General features: G+C 35.5%; 1 protein-coding gene across 2 annotated transcripts in view; it reads right to left on the bottom strand.

Annotated features, from left to right (window-relative positions):
* LOC306886481 (C-terminal-binding protein 2) overlaps positions 1-14047 on the bottom strand; it is a gene marked incomplete at its 5' end in the record, with an annotated part of 46326 nt that extends 32279 nt beyond the window's left edge. Inside the window, 3 exons of one of the 2 annotated variants that reach the window (XM_079443603.1) lie at positions 2569-2721; positions 13728-13739; positions 13830-13918. In XM_079443603.1, the coding sequence (XP_079299729.1) occupies positions 2569-2626 (58 nt within the window). Of the gene's footprint in view, positions 1-2568; positions 2722-13727; positions 13740-13829 lie in introns of both variants that reach the window. The other variant, XM_079443602.1, reaches the window with a different exon arrangement.
* Positions 14048-20482: the final 6435 nt, after the last annotated feature.

Raw genomic sequence — 20482 nt, 5'->3', positions numbered from 1 at the left:
ACACTTGCACTACTTGGAAGCACTTTTTAACTTCTCTAATAGGGGACGCCACAGCACAATAGCTAAAAATACCACAATGAAACGCTTCCTAGAGGAACTTATTGATCTTCCAATAAATTACAATCTCACAGGAGAAAATGAAACTACCTGATGAACATCGTTTAAACGTCTCTTTTGAGACACTTCTAGTCTCTAGTAAGCATGTCTGTCAAGCATGGCTTAGTGCAATTTCTAAATCACAGAAGCTGTGGTTTAATTTAATAAATATATGCACTGCGTCAGTGCAGCACTGTGTTCAAAATAAAAGCTTGATGGTTTAACAATTTAAAATGAAGAAATAAACACTTATAAATATTAGTATTCTTATGTTATAGTTGTACTGTAAAATAAATATGAATTATTGTATTATTAAATAAGAATCATTATTTTATATTTCACTATAAAATAAAAAATAGAAAAAATATAATAATAATAATAATATTGTTCGTAAATACTATTTTTTACAGTGAAATATTGTCATAGTAATAAACCTTATTTTATTCAATACAATAAATAAAATAAGTAACAAAATAATATTTATTATTATTATTATTATTAATGTATTTTTAAAATGAATAAATCACATTTAATAAATAAATAATTCTACATTTAATCCAAATAGCTTTATTTTCTAATGCAAGCATGCACGAAATGTCTCTTTGAATGAAACAAGGACAACTGGCATAGCATTAAAGGAATGTTGCAGGTTCAATACAAGTTCAAGTTCAAGTTCAGTCAAAAGCATTGGAGGCATAATGTTGATCACCACAGAAAACTATTTCAACTCGCCTCTCAACTTCTTTGAAAAAATGCAATGCAATACACATTAAACAATACACTTTTGTTTTTAAAGCATGACTATTCATAACTTGTTTAACTTCCACAAAATGATGTATTGCCAAGTATTATTCAACAAGAAAGAAATGTGGGATGAGTCAAATCAATTATCAAAAAGGGCCGTTCCATACCAGAATGGAGACAGACTGATTACAAGTTTACTAAAACACTGTCTAAATAGCTATTTGACTATTGGTTAACGTTATCCAATGACGTCAATGGCAAAGAAATTAGTTTCAGAAGAAGAGCATGTTTTGATTAAAGATTACAAAAGCAAGCTATTTTTATTTGGAACAATCTGCAAAGATGATTCAGCAACAGTAAGACCAGAATCATGCATGTCATGGTGACTTTAACACATCAGACTTCCTTTACTATACACAGAGACCTACTAAAAATGACCATAACATAAAACAAATAAACATATAAAGCTGTAGAGCAGCATTTCAGCGGTCAGTGGAGCCCATCTCACATCTGAAAACTACACCCTGTCAGACCAAAAAACCAATGACTCCCTGGCCCGTCCTCTTTGTACACAGTGTAGTTTACAACATCCCCAGAGGCACATTTCCCCTCCTCGGTTTCCTAACCGTGGGCCTAATTGATGTGCGAGGAAGAAAACACAAGGCTGCCAGATCAACCGCATTCAGGAGTCCCAGCGAGGGGGTCCAGGAGCCAAATGCAAACTTTTATACGCTTCTAATATCAGGCGGCGGAGAGATGCCAAACCGTGGTTTTTCCATGCAAAGGATGGAAAACTTTCCCAGCGTTCGGGGATTACAGATTGATTGCATGTACGTGTGCGTCGATGTATATGTGATATGGGGTTTAAACAGTCATTTAAGTTCCTGATCCATTAGAGGGACATTGCATCATCATGACTGATGTCAACTTTGGTGAACGTTCAGCATGTGTTTCGGAGTAAATGTGCATTTAGTTTCACTAGTTATTCCTTTGGTTTTTTAATCTGCCTCTGATGACTCTCAAATGGGACCAATAAGAACATTTTGGGAAGCTGGAAAAACTTTCTCAGGAAACCCGAGATGACATCATTTATCACACATGCCCACACGCAAACACTCAAAATATATATATTCCAGCTTTTGACAAATAATTAAAGTCCTTCAAGTTGTGCAGGGCTTAGAAATAACACGCACTATAAAAAAAATACTACACAATTACCGTACTTTCTTTGGAAAATGTTAATATCATGGTTTGGTATGATTTTATTTGGCAAGGATGCATTAAATTGATCAAAAGTGACATTAAAAAATTTCCATTTCAAAAAATTCTGTCCTTTTGAACTTTCTTTTCGTGGTGGTTCGAGCATCAAATCAGCATATTAGAATGATTTCTGAAGGATCGCGTGACAAAGTGAGTAATGATGCTGAATATTAAGCTTTGAAATCACACACAGAAAATATATTCAAATAGAACACAGTTATTTTAAATAGTAAAAATATTTCACAATTTTGCTGTTTTTATTGTATTTTTTTTTTATCAAATTAATGCAGCCTTGGTGAGCAGAAGAGACTTATGAACAGCATAAAGAAAACCCCCAAAAATACATATTCCTTGAAGTCTATTGGACATATAGACATGTAAAATAGCATTTATATGTATGATTATGTATCACCATCACTGCACCATGGTACCGCCACAGTACTTAAGGGACATTGTGAGATTTCTTACCCTCGCAGATTCTGTCAAGTCTTTGTCGTTTGACCTTGTGTTTGTCAATCAAAGCCATGGCAGCTCTGTTCTCCTCGTCTGCTGTTCACTGAGCTTAGCAACAGGAAACTACAGCTCCCAGAATCCTCCAGTGGGCATAACGCCACCTTACACCTGCAAGGGAAAACAAGTCAAGATGAAACCAGAGGACAACTGACAAAATGACATGATTTCAGCCTCTAGAGGGAGACATGACACTATACAAATAAGAATGAGCTTCAAGCATCCTTTAGGCTGGAGAAACAACAAACAGATAAACCACTATTTTTTACGAAAGTCTTTGATAGCCTTAAAGAGAACTGCATTAGTGATACATTTAACTTCAACAAATTCAAGCAAATATTCAAAAAATATTCAAGCAAGTTTACAAATGTACTCATACTTAAGGCTAGGGATTTTAAACATTGTATGTACACTTCTATTAAAAGTTTGGGGTTGGTGAGATTTTGTATCTTATGCTCACTAAAGCTGCATTTATTTGATCAAAAATCCTGTAAAAATAGCAATATTGTGAAATGTTATTATAATTTAAAATAACAGTTTTCTATCCAGTCTTCAGTGTCACATGATCCTTCAGAAATCATTCTAATATGCTGCTAAAGAAACTTTTCTTATTACTATCAATGTTTGCACTGCTCAATATTTTTGTGGAAACTGTCATACATTTTCTTAGGGCATTCGTTGAGTTGAAAGTTGAAAGTGTCTTTACTGTCGCTTTTGATCAATTTAATGCATCCTTGCGGAATAAAAATTTAAATTTCCTTTAAAATCAACAAATAAACATCTTACTGATCCCAAACTTTAGTTTAAGTATTAAGTGATAGCTTTTGACTCCTATAGTAGAAGCTAGCTCAAAATGCCTTGGCAAGCATCCATAACAGCCTAGACTAAAGCCAAACAACAAGTTTTGCAAGTGCAAACAACACAAATACTGGAGTAAAACAAATGACCTTGCAGCAGAAAAGTTTACTAGAGAAATGAATGTAATTTGAAGTTTTCTGTAGATGAATCATGCACAGAAATTAGGTTCATTTTCATGCTGTATTTAATTCTGATTCGACTCGAGGTGACTGGAGTCTGTAACTTCAAACTGGCATTTTTTTGTGTGTTTTGTTGGCCCTTTGAAGTTTCAAAAAAGCATTTTTAAATCAGAAAGCGTCTTTGCAGAGCTGCCAGTCTCCCTCAGTCAGATTCTGAGCTGAGAAAGAGACACAAACAGACTTCCAGTCCCACGCTGAGACCAACTCACCGAGACACATCTCGCTTCAGCGATTTAAGAACCGGTGCCCTCTCACTCAACCTGAAACTGATCAGAGCACACGCCACACACACACACACACACATCCTACAAAAACACGACTCAATTTCAACCATCCTGCTGAAGGACAAATATCGACCCTCCAGACAGGAGAGAACCATGAAAGAAATGCATGATGGATTGTTTTATAAAGGGTCTTTCATAACAGATCATTTTCAATTAAAAAAGGCATCCTGTATTTCTCAGTCCTCATCCTTTTGAGCACTTCCTCTCTTTCCATCTTTTCCCGATCTGTCTTTCAACGACCACAGTAAACGCACAAGCAATTTCTGCGACATTCCTTGCATTACCTTGGCCTTGCTTGACTGTTTTTTGTTTTTTTTGCACACATTCACACACACACACAATCTGTTCTCCAAGCCAATGTGGGTCACAGGGTCAGCAAAGACTCAGTTTTTCCAGCTGAATGTTGGGTAATCTGAAAGATCTGACCTGTGAGGCAGCAACAATAGCCTGAGCATGAATATGCAGACACTGGTGTTTGAGTCACAGGAGGAGGTGAAAGCGAGACCTCCTCTCTCTCCAGCTCTTTAACACCTCCTGCTTTGGCAGCTTATTAGAGTCTAACAGCTTAACACAGACACACAGTTTAATATGGCACTCTGTCACAAGAAACCTTACAGTTTTAGAGCACAGCGACTCTGACGATGAACTCACTCGACCTAAAACAGAGTCAAAATAATGATCACTGATGGCAAAAGAAGACTAAAACTATTCCTGCGTCTCATGAGGCATCTAGAGGAAATGCAGTGGTTAGACTTTTATACTTACCACTCATATTTAAAGGGACAGTTCACCCAAAAAATTAAATCTATATAGTAAAATAGTATTTTTTTTTTTTTCATACTACGAATGTCAACAGCAAATAGAATCTGGTTGGTTACTGATATTCTTTAAGATATCTTCTTTTGCATTCAACAGAAGGAAGAAATCCATACAGGTTTGGAAAAACATGAGGGTAAGTCCCTTTAAGGAAGTATGAGTGGTGATATGATGCTAAGGTGGTTTCCAGGTCATTTTTAGGTGGTTGCTAGGGTGTTCCTCTAGTTGCTAGGTGGTTATTTACTGAGTCAAAAGGCCCACCATCAAGTCTTTATTCATGGCTCAAATCATATGAGCAATACTAGTGTTGCTAGACTTAAACACCACTAATACAAAGAAATACATTATTTAGTCATTCTACACATAAAAATGTTCCAAAACAAATAATAATAATAATAATTTACCAAATGTCCTATTTTAAATGGACATGATTAATTTATTCACTGGGAAATTTTGGGGAAAAAAATTACATTCCAAAAATATTAACTGAAGGATCATGTGACACTGAAGACTGGAGTAATGATGCTGAAAATACAGCTTTGATCACAGGAATAAATTACATTTTAAAATATATTCAAATAGAAAACTGTTATTTTAAATTGTAATATTATTTCACAATTTTACAGTTTTTACTAAACAAATAAATGCATCCTATGTGTTTATAAGACACTTCTTTCAAAAACATGAAAATTACTTACCTGAAATTTTTGAACTAATTTGATTTTTATTTAAATAATAGTAATATGCCATTTCATTGTATCATAGTAGATACAATACACAATCACAATATTATTCCATACAGAAAGAGACAAAAAAATGCTCTAATAATTAACCAAGGTCATCCTCTGTCACCAAGGCAACCTTTACTTCCTGTGACCTGTACTGTTATGCTTCAGGTCAGAGGGAAGAACGGCACAAACCTGCCATAGAAACGCTGAGCAAAATCTTACAACCCAAAAATAGCAAACTCAGACAGTATATATTTAGACGATTAGCTAGATGAATATTAGCAGAAAGCCTGTTTTATGTAATTCTGTTTAATTAACCAACAAGACAGATCTAAAGAGCTGCACAGGTCATAATAAGTTTGTGGCGGTTCATGCAGCACTCGAAGAGAAAACACGTTTCAGAGGCACAAAGACATCAGCTGTATCCACTTCAAAGACTCATGTTTCTAAAAGCACTCCTTCACACAAAGCATGAATTACATCTGCTCCATTCACAAACCTGCTGCTTTGATTCAGCTGCACCTGTGTGTGTGTGTGTGTGTGTGTGTGTGTGTGTGTGTGTGTGTGTTGACAGCCGCAGCACTCTCTATGATTGATGTTTGCGTGTTTGGTTCCTCATGTTTATCCTGCACAATAGACACATTTACACTGACCTCACTTCATCTTAATATTCATTGATCATTATGCAAACCGAGCTGTTATGGGACTGTTTTCATTAAACGTCGCTTAGATACTCCACTCTCTCAGTGTCAAACTCTTTCAATCACAGGAAAACTCAGGAAATAGAAATAATAAAACAAACAAATAAAAACACAAATAAATAAAAGTTGCTAGCTAGCTGATATATAGACAGACAGACAATAAAAATAAAAATACTAATTAAAAAAGATGGCTAAATAAATAAAATAATTAAATAAGAATAAACATTGCTTAATTAATATATTAAAATTAGTGCTGTCAAACAATTAATCAAAATAAAAGTTTTTATTCACATTATATATGTGTGTGTACGGTGTATATTTATTATGCATATATAAATACAAACACATGCATATAAGAAAAATGTTATGTTTATATAATACATATACAAATATAAACATGTAAATATTTTCAAAATATATACTGTATGTGGGCGCTTTTATATATACATAATAAATATACATAATAAATATACACAGTACACACACATATTATGAAAACAAAAACTTCTATTTTGGTTGCGATTAATCGTTTGACAGCACTAATTAAATAAAATACATAAATAAATACAAATAAACTGAAAACAATTAACTAAATATTAAAAATAAATTTTTATAATTTAATATGTGTAGACAAACAAACAAACAAATAATTTAGCCACAAGAAAATGAAAAAATAAAGCAATATATTTTTTATTTAAAAAAGGTCATCTTTAGGGAATAAAAGGCATTTGCAAACTTACTACAATTTCAAGTCTCAGTCTATATTTGTTGAACTGAATTCATTTACACTGAATTTCAACTGACAATTATTTCTCATTATGACTTCTGCTGGAAAAATGTGCTCAATTGTTATGAAAATAATGTCACAAAAGCCTAATGGTCCTAAAAATATGCATTTTCTTCTCCCATTTGATTCTGTGGTGAAATATGAGCTGGTCTTTTCTTTATCAAATTGATCCATTTATTCTTTTACCACTTGAACTAAAAACCCTGACCAAACTGAGCGGTGAACTCCTCTGTGATCGCTCTCAAGATGTTTCATTCTTTAAAAGCTCTGGAGCGCGTTGTTGAGGTGGCATTTTAATAATTTCCTGCATATTTATTTGTAGCACTGAATAATTTCAAGCAATCACAACTGGTTTTTTTTCCCAGAGACCTTTAGAAATGCCAGTGCTCAAAGCAGCGGAACTGTCTCACTTCCTGTATCGCAGAGACGACGGTTTTAAATCAACTTTAGTAAAGTGTGTCGAAACACACTGGGAGGTTATCTGAGGAGGCACTGAAAGAGTTTAGAAGAGCAGAGAGAACATTCACAATGTGTCACTGTTCAAGCGTGATAAAAGATAAAGCGCCATGCATACGGTTTTAAACATTGTTTTGCAGACACCACAGAGTTCTGAAACCATCATGAACGCTTGACCTCGCTCCCACACTGGTTAGTCTATATCTCCTAACAAATCACTTTCTGTCTGAGTCATATATCTCACGTTCTATCTCATTAATATCTCAACTGTTTCCACTACACACAAAAAATGTGGTTCTTCAGCAGTTCTTTGAGGTGGTCAAGGTGCTGTATAGCCCCGCTTCTGTATAAAGAACCTGTTAAGCCACTGCATAGTTCTTTAAAGGTTGTCTAACTGTGTCTTAGTTGGGGAAAGGATTCAAAAACGACAATAGACAAAGCCACCCCTATAAGGAAATATTCCAGGGCACACACAGAAAAGAAAAAAGAACAGAAAAGCATAAAAAAAACAACTTTTGCCACTGTAGTAAATTCCCATTCATAGCAAACATATGAGTGTGAAGTAACATATCTAAAATCTAAGGAGGAGAATGGGGTTCCTCTTATGGTTCTACAGCACTATAGTCTATTTGACAGAGGTGCTGTACAGCACCTTTAAAGATAGGAGCTATATAGCACTTAAAGTGGTTGCCCTAAGCCAAGTAACCACTTTTAGTGCTATTCAGCACCATTTTTGTTTAGAATGCAAATTCAATTATTATTATCTCCATAGAAAAAGAACCTAGACTCCTCTAGACCATATCAAAGTCTATAATCAAAAGCCAGAGATCTCAAAATTAACTCATTGAACATTTCTCAAATTCTTCCAAGATCAAATGTTCTAAGCTATGTTAATCACACAGGTCAACGCATTTCGCCACTACCTTTCATTTTCCCAAAAGTATGAAACTGCAAAGCTGATTGAGTATCGAATCAACATGGAGAAATTGTTAAAAGAACATTTTTGGAAGACAATGAAGTCACCTGAGCTATGAAAGAGAAACTGTTTAAGATCTAAATTACTACAGTAAATCCATGGTAAATGATGGCGATGTGTAGATCCAAAATATATTTGGCATATATTTAAAATGTATTCTGGGCAGAATTTAATTATTATTATTTTTTTTAATTGTATTTATTTATTTTTTGCAGCACAAGTAGATATCCAGAGAGATGCCAACTAATTTTCAAACTGATACACCAAGATAGCAAAGTCTGCAGATCTCAATTTCCCTGATAGGCTTCTCATCTAATCAACAGAAGTGTTCAGGAAAACTAAGTCATTGTTTTTGAATTTATGCAAGTGTTCAGCTTTAAATGAAACATAATTGAAAGCTCAATTAAGTCTTCTGAGCTTCAAAAGAGCAACATCAACAAAATGTTCCTCTGAGCCGCTCTCTCGGGGACAGAAACCTCCTCATGCGAAATCACAAACACTTGATCTCACTCCCACACATCTGTATCTCCAAACACATCGCTTTCTTTCTCAGTCATATCTCTCGCTTTCTTCCTCTCGATGTAGGACAGAAACCTCCGCACATACATCACAGAAACACAAAACATGGCAAAAGCAAGTGAAGCGGCATTTATAATATGACTGCACAAATACCTCTGTGATGGCTGTATTGATCTGTGATAGTCACAGCTATAATGAGCTAAGCACTTTGCCCCGACCCCTCACAGTCTGAGCACAATGAAGGGGCCCCTTGCCTCGCTGACCCTTCATAACACGCTGAACGCAGTGACCCAGCTTTGACTCTCGCTCTTGGAGTCCAACTTTAATAACCTGGAGGAGTGACTGCTCACATCGCCTCCTACAGCGCAACATGATTTCAGCTCGGGGATTAATACTGAACATTCATCAGCAATTTCAGACACTTTGGACATTCTCCTCTCATCCGAAGACTGACTTAAAAGACATCTGCTCTAGCCTGAGAGGACGAGGGGTTATTATGCCCTTATCTGTCAGAGACGTGCATAAAAAAGCCAAAAAATCCATGAGAGCAATTTAGTCGTACAACATATTTGTGATAGATCATATTCATAGATAGATCATAGTCTGAACAAATCAATATTGGAAACAAATGATTGCTTATTTTTTGCCAATTTAAGCCATATTTATCAGCATCATCAAAGCAGATCTTATGTTTTTCATATTTAAATGGCCTACTTTTTTAAAAACAATGTGTAGAGATGCGTTTACTAAAGTATTCGAAATTCAAAAATCGGAATTTGAAAACTGATAAATATCACCGTACCTTCATACATTTCATAAATACATGACTGTCTTTAGAAAAAATTATAAAATTGTATATAAACCAGGTGAATGATATAAGAACAAACCCCTCTGTTAAAATATTCAGAATATAGATAGATATAAAACAGCACATGAGAAAAATTTTTGTGACTCAGCACATGAGAAAAAACTCATTTTGAGAAAGACATTTTACTCATTTTAAAGACGCGTATTGCAATTGAAATCTACAGTGTAATAAATGTAATACTTAAATGTGTAAAAAACTGGATGTTTACTTAAAAAAAGACATGTTATGGAAGCAAAATAGCTCAAAATTGACCAGTGAATGAAAAAACAATGTGTCTTGCTTTAAAAGTTGAACTACTTTTAACTTGACGCTAAAAACTCTTTTCTCGTGTGTGAGATGCTCCAAAAGATGTGTGATGCAAGTGCAACAGAACCACGTCTGTCTGTGTCTAGTACTTGATTACACACGGGAAAAAAAATGGGAAGACAATTTTTTCATTTAAAAACACAAGACATGGCGCAGTGTAATAAATATTATCTAGAAATGCATTTTTTTTAAATGTACGACTTTTCACACAGTGTTCTAAAAACATTACACATGTGGGAGATGCTGCAAAATACATGACATGAGAACGTAATGGTTGAACATAAATAGTACATGTTTATAAAGCAATAAAAAAGACATTTAAATAATAAAAAGATATAGTGATTATTTTTTAAAAAATAGAAATGTAGCAAGCAGCCTCCATGTCTGCATATATAACACTGGTACAGGACAAAAACAATAAGTAATAACATCATATATAATATCTTTACAAACCAAAAATGAACTTTCCAAACTTGGTTAAAGCATTATTGCTTTTCTAATGAAGTCTGGAGCTTTAATTGTGCAGATATCTATTATTGATCGAATTTGATTGAAAATCTGAGCACATGCATCAAAACACTGATGAAGCTTAATTAATTAATCAGCTTTTTATGGAAAAAAACTAAAACAGTATGGATTTATCGGACGTCTTATCATCATAACATCTTTATCAGTATTGGCCAAAATGTCTAGCATGGGTTTATCACAAACAGAACTATAATTAATGTTAGTTACACAGTAAAAGTGCCCATATTAAATGAACCAAATTCTCTTTTTGTAGGCAAATCACATTCTGCAGGAGTAGATTTGAATTTTACGCTAAGGATTTCCACCCTTGTCGAGCACATGGAGGATCTCGTGCCTGTATGAATGCAACAGGAAGCAAAGCCTGTAGCGTTTCCTTTACAACCGAGTCTGGCAGGAGAAAGAGTGTGAGATCATTATTGACTGGGCGACACAAAACAGAAGAGGATTACCGACATCTACAGCAAAAACCACTCAAAACAGAGTTCCTGCATTATTCCATTACTTTTTACACTCCTCAGAGTCTCTTTATATATTTACTCTTTAATAGAAAAGAGGGGGATCTAGTGGAATATAGTGAATTGAATTCATTTTTTCTTTAAGATATTTGAGCTTGAATTTCATCAGATTCTGACTGACAGCCAGACACATCCCTGAGACTCACACGAGCAGCGAATGAAATAAAGGTTGAATTCTGCAGCTCTAGGCTGATGCCATGTTCCAATTTCATACCAATTACCTTCCTATCAGGCACCGTCAGACATCCTTTCAGTACTCTACTGTTGAGAAATCACCGGAAAGCTACACTTAGAACATATGCAGAAGAGGCCATATTAGTGTGTGTTAAACAAGGTATTAAACTGAGGAGAAATCATTAATATTCATCCTCTCTGTACGACTCAAGTGAGCATCGCTCTTTAAAATTCACGTTACACTCATCCACTCGCTCAAAAACAAACACATTTCACTTTTGTGCTCCGCTCACGGAGCAATGTCAACATTCCCGGCCTCAACACAACTGTAAAAAGAGCTTGTGTTTTCATTACCTCTGGGAAAGAACACATGCTCACACGTAAAAGAGAAAGCTACAGGCTGGAAAACACACGGCTCAGCATAAACGCTATCAAACAATGCAACACTTCTAAGCTGATGAATGCAGCCCATAAGAAAAATATGAATTTAAAACAGATTGAAATTTTAAATGGTAATAATACTCTCAATATAGATCAAAATAGAGAAAAATACTTTTTTCAAAAACATTCCAGAGATTTACAGACCGCACACTTTATATATACTTCATAAACGGCAATATATGCAAACAAAAACACATTGTCTGAATGTGCATATTATTCCATTACAGCAAATGCATTTTTCTTATAATTGTTAAGATATTCACACGTGAGTGTATGAATCATTTATAAGTTTCATAACATACAAACAGGCCTAACTGTTGCATGACACTTTAAATGGAAAGATGTAACACATGAAAGTCTATCGTTGGCAAACATACATCATATAACATTGTTCTTCTGTAACTTCTTCATAGTATGAAGCCACCAGAAGTCAAAGTTTCATTTCATAATACAAGCAGCACAAATTCAATGCATGAAGTTGTTTAAAAGTAGGAACATATTTTAAGAAAAAAACAAATCAGCGGTCACAGCGGCCCACAAATATGAAGTCATAACCTATATAACTGTGCATAATTAGGACAACAACTTTTAAAAGGAAATAAAAGATACTTCTGTATGGTATAACTCTATGGTATTTTGGTGCAGATTCACCCGTCACAACAAAACCATGAAAGGCACGAAAAAATATTAATCAAGCTACATTTAATCGATTGAATCTACACTTCCATTATGAAATGTTCATTAGTAATTCATTACATTTATATAGCGCTTTTCTGCTTTTTCTAAGCTTATTATAAAAAAATGATACAAATTATTATATTTCAAAGTTTGGATTTAAGGATGCTTCTGTTTAAGAAACATTTCTGTGCTGGGTCACCACTTGATATCCAGTGTGAAACCACTTGAGAACCACTGATCCAAGCAACATATAAATGAACGCACACATTCCCTCCACACACCTGAAGAGCAGGATGCCATCAATATTAAAGAAGCCCTTTGCATTTTCCTGTCTGACTCTAATAAATGTCTTCCTGCTTCATATGCTGCCATGTACACTATGATTCAGTGTGTGATGTGTGAGCGAGAAAGAGAAATAAAGAGAGAGAGGGAGGGAGAATTCCAGCGGGAAACATAATGGATGTGTTAGAAATCAAGGTCTCCGGTCAATAAACCCAAACATGCAACCTACTGAGAATACATAACTGCTTGTGAGTAACACTATGCATTATTAACACATGCATTGCATCCTATTAACCAGCAAGGGTTGCATTGCATTTGATAGTTTGCGGAGTTAAGCTTGGAAAAGTAACATTTTCTTTCGGGCCCCGGCGCCTCCTTGAAAGGGCCCTTGACAAAGCCCTTAGAAACAGCAGATGTCCTGGTAGAGAACATCTGTACACACCCCCTCTCCTCCAGCACAGACAAAGGGGCATCACACACACTTCTTAAAATCTAGTTTTAAATCTGCAAGGAACCATCAAAAAACATCAGCAATCAAGTTCAGCAACCAGACTAAACTTTTAAACTCCATCATAATAGGGGTTGTTGACTTGGCCAAAACCTTATTTAGCAACCTTATCAACTAAATATTACATTCACGTGGTCTCAAATTGTACATTTCCTCATGTAGTGCCCTTAAAAGACATGCAACATTAAGCTAATGCTATCAGTAAACATGGAACATGTCCACAATTTTAATAAAGCTGTTTTATACATTGTTGCAACACTTGATCTAACGGACACAATGTAACCAAATCCAGAAGAATCAATGTAGCCACGGATCAAAGAGCCAATGTAACAACCATTCCAACTATTTGAGTCGCTGAGAGGCTCAAGATGTCCTCGGATGTTAGAAACACAGAGCGAAAAGCCCACCCATCCCCTCCATGTCGCAGGCGAATAAACACACACATGGACGGACACGACACACACAGCCGCGGCTCCTTAAACCAACAACCGGCGAGTGCATCTCATATCTTACCTGGACAAACGCCTATGCATGAAGATATCGGGATCATATATCCATTAAGAAACAATCCGCTGCTCAAATACAACGTAGAAGCGTTCATGATTAACGACTCACCTTTAAAATGCTATAAAACTTAATCCAGCGTGTCCCAAAACTGAATATCTGATTGTGATGTTTGGCTTTGGGTGATTGAAATAACTTACAGATGTGGCTCAGTTTGGGTCAGAGCGCAAGAAGGTGGTTTACGGGGTTTAAAACAAAAAGAGGAGGTGATTCGGAGACTATGGTGCACTACGTTTCATCTTTTCCCCAGTTGCAAGGATTGAGATGTCTCTGTTTTCCTTTTCTTTTTTCTCTATCTTTTGGAAAGAGGCGGGGCTTTGGATTGAGCCAACCAATAGCGGCGCGCTTAGCGCGGGGTCACGCCCACATCGAGTGCGTTTGCACTGGTCAGTTTGACCACAGCAGGCCTGCGGAACACTAGCATTGATTGCTGTCGCAGAGTAGTCGAAATTCTCTCATATTTGACCCCTGGTGTCGATTTTTCTTACTTTTATGAGAGCTTTTTTTTTAACGCGTTGTTAGTCTTCCTTTATGTCAAATTTCATTTCAATTCAATTTAATTTTAATAATTAGGTTGTTTACTATAAAAATTATGAAACGATATGTGAAAGTAGATGAGAATATTAATGTATATATTTTATTCTGAGATTATAGTCATAATTCTTTCATTTGAATTTAATCTTTTTTTTCAGCTCATATCTGAGGAAAAGAAATTAAGTGAAAAGAGCTGATCAGTGACCTAGAAATAGTACTGAATCTGAAATATTTCTGCATTTTGTGTTTCCTCTTTAAAATGTTAAATAATCATCATTCATAATTGACAGTGGTAACAGTGAGAGGTATGTCAGTGCTTTTCTTCACGTCATTCAGTTGGAGGTAGATTAATATTTCAAAACCAAAGTAGTTTATTGTCACTTCAGGACAGACCATATAACAGATCTTTACAAGACAGCCACATTGACATCAGGTTGAGTAGACAATAAATACAAACACGTTCACTAATTAACAATACATTTTGACAGTAAATCATATATATGTGTGTGGTTCAGCAGATAATGTAGTGCAAATGCAGATAATGTAATTCAAAAATATGTAAGGACAAGCCAAAAAAATGCAGCATAAAAAGAACAATATAAAATACAGTGATATTGAATAAAAATATGCAAGCAAAGATGGATAATAAAATGTGCATGTGTTATTGATGCACATGATTTATCCACAGACTTTCTGTGTTCTCTATAAAACATTGTCTTTTTTTTTTTTTACTATTTAAAATATTAAATTTTCAAATAAACTTTTTTGTAGGACACACACACACACACACATTCATCTCAGAAATCCCTCACTTCCTCTCTCTCTTTTTCTCCCCTTGTATACATTTCCCCCAAATTCAGCACTTTTTCATTCTGCCTCTCTGGGCACAAAATGCTTATTTCAGATTCATTTTGCTCTTAAGGTTAGTCTTTGAGTCTTTGCTTTACAGAACCAGTATATATTGATTGACCTGTCAAGAACTAAGACACTTTCACAGAAACTCAGCTTCACAACATATTATATGTAATGTTCATGTCCCCTTGGAAGGAAGCAGTTGATTTTATGGTTTCACTATTCAGTCATATACCAAATTTGCAGTTTCTAACGTGATTAACATAAAATTAACAAATACTTTGCTTATACATGAGCTCAAGTGGATACATGAATGGTGTTCATTAAATGTATAATATGCTTAATTTACAAACTGTAGAAAAACACTATTCATAGACCTACTTGTATATGGAATAACATTAACCACGTTTAATTCATTTAAAACAACATCTGAGGCCAAAAATATGTCCTAAAACAACAAATTATCCCACTTGAAATATCATTGTCATTCTAAACCCACTTTTTAACCCCGGGAATTCCAAGTACTTCTCCCCCTCTCTGGAGGTCCAGCTCCACCTCTGTGTGAAGTAATGGGTGGAGTTATGTTTAGTGATAGTGTAAGGGGTAGGGTTAGGTGTCTATCTCCACCCATTACTTCCAGAGAGGGGGAGCCGGAGCTCCAGCTCCTCCCATTTAGCTCTGCAGCGAGCACCCTCTCCGGAATTGTGGTGCTAAATTTGTGCAACTATGGAGTGTTAGAATGTTATGGCTAGCTACATGCTTAGCAATAGACAACCAATCACGTACCTCATATGGAAAAAACGCACGTTGTATAGGAAAATGTCAAATGGTGATGGAAAATGCGTCAATTGAAGTTTTTACGATACAAATCGTTGCAAAGCAGCTCTAAAGGAAATTAAGTTTCCACAGTATATTTATACCTTAAGTCCACCCAAAAATCCAATCGGGAAAAATTTATAGCACAGCTGGCAATAAATAATATGATGAAGCACATGTAAACAGGTTGCATGCTGCCTTCGTCCAATCAATGACACTGACGCTGCAAATATGCAAATAAGCACGTTAACAGAAGGTTAATGTAATGTACAGTGTGAATGTGAAACAAGGGCGTAGAATTTAGTAAGGAAGCGTGTCCCTACTAATATCCAGCGACTACTAAATTGTCCCTAGCAGTAATTTGTGATCAAACAATTAAATATATGTATATAATTTTGGCCACATCTGAAATAGTCATACCATATTACCTGAGAAGTTAAAGTAAATAGAAAAGTATGTCCCTGAAACAGAGCTTTTCAAAACTCCGAATCAGATTGCGCTCTGCACTCTAGTCCCAATATGAATCAAATGATTTGCGATTTATGCTCCAAAGTTTCGATCTGGATCAAAAGATATGAACCAGCTCCGAAGTTCACAGAAAGTGCTCTGAACTTCTGGTCTCAATCAAAATGATTTCTGAACCCACTCCGAAGTTCCGAACTAAATCAAATGATTCGCGAAATGCGCTCTGAAGTTTCTCTCTAAAGTCCCGATGCGAATAATGATTCATGAAGCCACTCTGAAGAATCTAAATTAAATGAAGTCCCGATCTGAATCACAAACCCGCTCTTAAATTCTGATCTAAATCTAATGATTCGTGATTGTGATCAGATTCGTCAATCTGAAACAATGAATCATTTTGCAACAATGATTTAAATTAGATTCGTAGTTTCAAAAAGCTCCGCTTAAGGAACAAATTTTATTGGCATATTTTCTGGTCTAATGATCAAACAGGACCAGAGGGTTAAGGTTAACATTTGATTCGGACTGGGACTTCGGAGCAGGTTCGCAAATCATTTGATTCGGATTGGGACTTCGGAGCGGGTTCGCAAATAATTTGATTCGGATTGGGACTTCGGAGCGGGTTCGCAAATAATTTGATTCGGATTGGGACTTCGGAGCGGGTTCGCAAATCATTTGATTCGGATTGGGACTTCGGAGCGGGCTCGCAAATCATTTGATTCGGATTGGGACTTCGGAGCGGGTTCGCAATTAATTTGATTCGGATTGGGACATCGGAGCGGGTTCTCAAATCATTTGATTCGGATTGGGACTTCGGAGCGGGTTCGCAATTAATTTGATTCGGATTGGGACATCGGAGCGGGTTCTCAAATCATTTGATTCGGATTGGGACTTTGGAGCGGGTTCGCAAATAATTTGATTCGGATTGGGACTTCGGAGCGGGTTCGCAATTAATTTGATTCGGATTGGGACATCGGAGTGGGTTCGCAAATCATTTGATTCGGATTGGGACATCGGAGTGGGTTCGCAAATCATTTGATCCGGATTGGGACTTCGGAGCGGGTTCGCAAATCATTTGACTCGGATTGGGACTTCGGAGCACGTAGGCCTATATGGCAAATCTTTTTTTCTGATTCTTGTTTTCTTTTTTCTTAAACAGTACAGAACATCAAAACATTGAGACAGTACAGTTATAAAAAAACAAAACAAAGAAAAAAGAAATTACAGAAAAGTATACAAATCCCTTAAAAAAAAAATATTATCGTGAAAGTGTAGTGTTTTTTGGCATATTGTACCATTTGTATAACCACAGTTTTACTACAAATACTATGGTTAGTATTACTATAGTTAATGTAGCAAAACCATGGTTAATTTGTGGTTGCCATGGTAGTAAGGTGTGAAACTATGAGAATATTATAATATATATTTTTACTACTAGTGACATCAGCGTATGTTAAGTTGTGAGCAGTAAAGTGAAACAAGATAACCCAGAATTCTGTTTAGCCGAGTTTTAGAATGACACAGGCTTAAAATGCTCAAGTGTAAAAAGGCCTTAAAAGAATGTTCTCAAGGAACTTTCTGGGCAAGGTTCTCTCAAAGTTATGAACAAACATTCTTCCAGTAATGTTAATAGAACGTTCCTTCAAAGTTATCTGGTCCTTACTAATGTTCTGAAAACATTAGCACAAAAATTATTTATATGCAACATTCATGGAATGTATTATTTCTGGAACATTTTATTTGGACGTTCATCTAAATGTTACTGTTTGTTTCCGATCATTTAGAGAATATTCAAAAGTGAACCACAATGTTTGGAAAATTATAAAATGGAATGCTCCAATTTTGAATGTTCAGAAAACAAAACATTCTTAGAACCTATTTTGTTAGATAGGTTCTCATTAAAACATTCAAAAATTGCTTTTTTTTTTACTTTATTGGCTTAACTTAAAAGAACGTGTTTCAACTGAGTAGCTTGATCAAATGGTTGTAAAATGAAGCACTTGATTGAACCGGTGCAGCACTGAATTCTGACTTCTGCCACCAAACACTGAGTTTTTCTGTGTTGTAACAACCACTCAGACTGATCTATTCACTGTGAAGCGCTATACGCCTGTACGGATGTGAGCAATCTTTAACAATGACTTATTCTAATGCAGCAGCCCTCTCCACCTCATTTGAATGAATATTTTATCACAATGAAGGTTTATTCTGCTGTGCGCCGGGTCTCCTGCAGCCATTTCTCAAGGTAAGACAGAGTTATCACAGGGCCAAGCTGAAAAACAAGGATGTGCAGCTGAGAGGCAACAGTGAGCGATATCTCACAATAACAGCATCAAGGAAAAGATGCTTTTGACTAGGAGAAAACATAACCAAATTATGCCCTATGAATTATAATCAAAGGTAGGGTTTAGACAGCAGATCATAGGCGTATCGAAACGTAACAGCAAACAGAATTAATTTCTGCATTACAAAGAAACATTTGTTTACTTGTCTGGAAAAAAGGCTAATTAGAGTGTTAAGATGCACTAATTATTTCATCAGCGGAGAACTGTGTGGGCTAAATTATTTGTCTTGACCTCTCATGTAAAACATGCCAGACTGTTTCATTAATTCATTATCTGGCAATATTAATTATAATGAGGCCAGTGAAATGAAGTGACTAAGATGGAATGCCCTTAAGTTAAGGCTCTTAATTCAGAAATGATTTATGCTGATTAATCTACTCTATTAACACATAATGCATTCTAATGTTCTAATGTACCTTGACATCTGACTATCATTTCATAAATCCTTGTCATTAAAACATTAGTTGCCATAGAAACCTAACAGGTTTGTTGAAATGAAAATGTACCAATCTATTGAAAACTTTCCTGTTTTGAAAGAAATTGCACTTAGTTTATTTTTAACAGAACTCAAATGCTTGTTGGTTTGCCAGAGCCCTTTAAAGTGGAGCACAATAAAAGATGAATCTCAATGAGATGCAGTTCTTTGATCTCAACTGGGTTATTCTGCATTCAGCAAATCCATCAGCTTGTGTCCAGCAAATTATTCTTCAATATGTCTTTCAACAGTGAGAATTGCAATGAACTGTCAGCACAGAGACAAATAACATTAAGATCAATGTTTAGCATTTGAAAAAACAAAGACTATCAGTTGAACCAGCACCAGAGTAAGTCAGACAATATTAAGAGAATTCTCTGTGCCATCACCATGGCAACATGCTTATCTTTCATGAATAGGTTATGAAAGAAATGCAATGTGCAAAACTTCATTACCATCGAAGAAATAAATGCTTAATTACTGGATGTCATTTTCTTGGATTGAATTTCAAAATGTGGGCTAAACAATGATGGTGATTCCTCCCAGTATCTCTCCCTGGGTTCCTGCTATCTGGACGTGTGGCTAAAGGATATCTGGAAAGCACAGAGGATTCTCCTCGCTGCTCTTATCCAGGTGCACACAGACTGTGATACAGCTGCCGTTTCAAATGCAACACCTGCTAGAATAAGATGGCAATCTTACGCTCTCTCTTTGAAGCTGAGATAATGTAACGCTGTTCACTGTTTAATCTCTTTCAAAGGCAGGATTCTGAGCTTTAACCCAAACGTCACACTGTCCTGCTGAGTTTTTTTTACCCTTACATCCCCACAAATCCCCATTTCTCGCTTTGAACCACATCAGGTGAGTAAAATGCCACATTAAATGGCAATTTAATTTTGTGATTCTCACTATTCTCACTGATGCAACATTATATTTAATTAGACTAGATTTGTACTTTTTTTTGTTTTCACCTTAATTTGAATGTTTTATTAGTTTTATTGTGTACTTATATCCTTTATTATTTAAAAAAACTATAGGTTTTATAATTTTTAATTTGTGGTTTTAGTTGATTTAGCTTTAGTTATTTTAGTAGTTCAAGTTCAACTAAATAAAAATGAGAAATGTTGCCTTTACCTAAGATAAAACAAGTTTAACTTTATATATTTTATTTCAAGTAAAACTTTATGGTTTTAGTTAATGATAATAACCCTGATTCAGTA

The sequence above is a fragment of the Barbus barbus genome (genome assembly GCF_936440315.1).
Source record: "Barbus barbus genome assembly, chromosome: 20".
Taxonomy (NCBI): domain Eukaryota; kingdom Metazoa; phylum Chordata; class Actinopteri; order Cypriniformes; family Cyprinidae; genus Barbus; species Barbus barbus.
The sequence above is the reverse complement of the archived record's forward strand: the minus strand, read 5'-3'. Positions and strand labels throughout refer to the sequence as shown.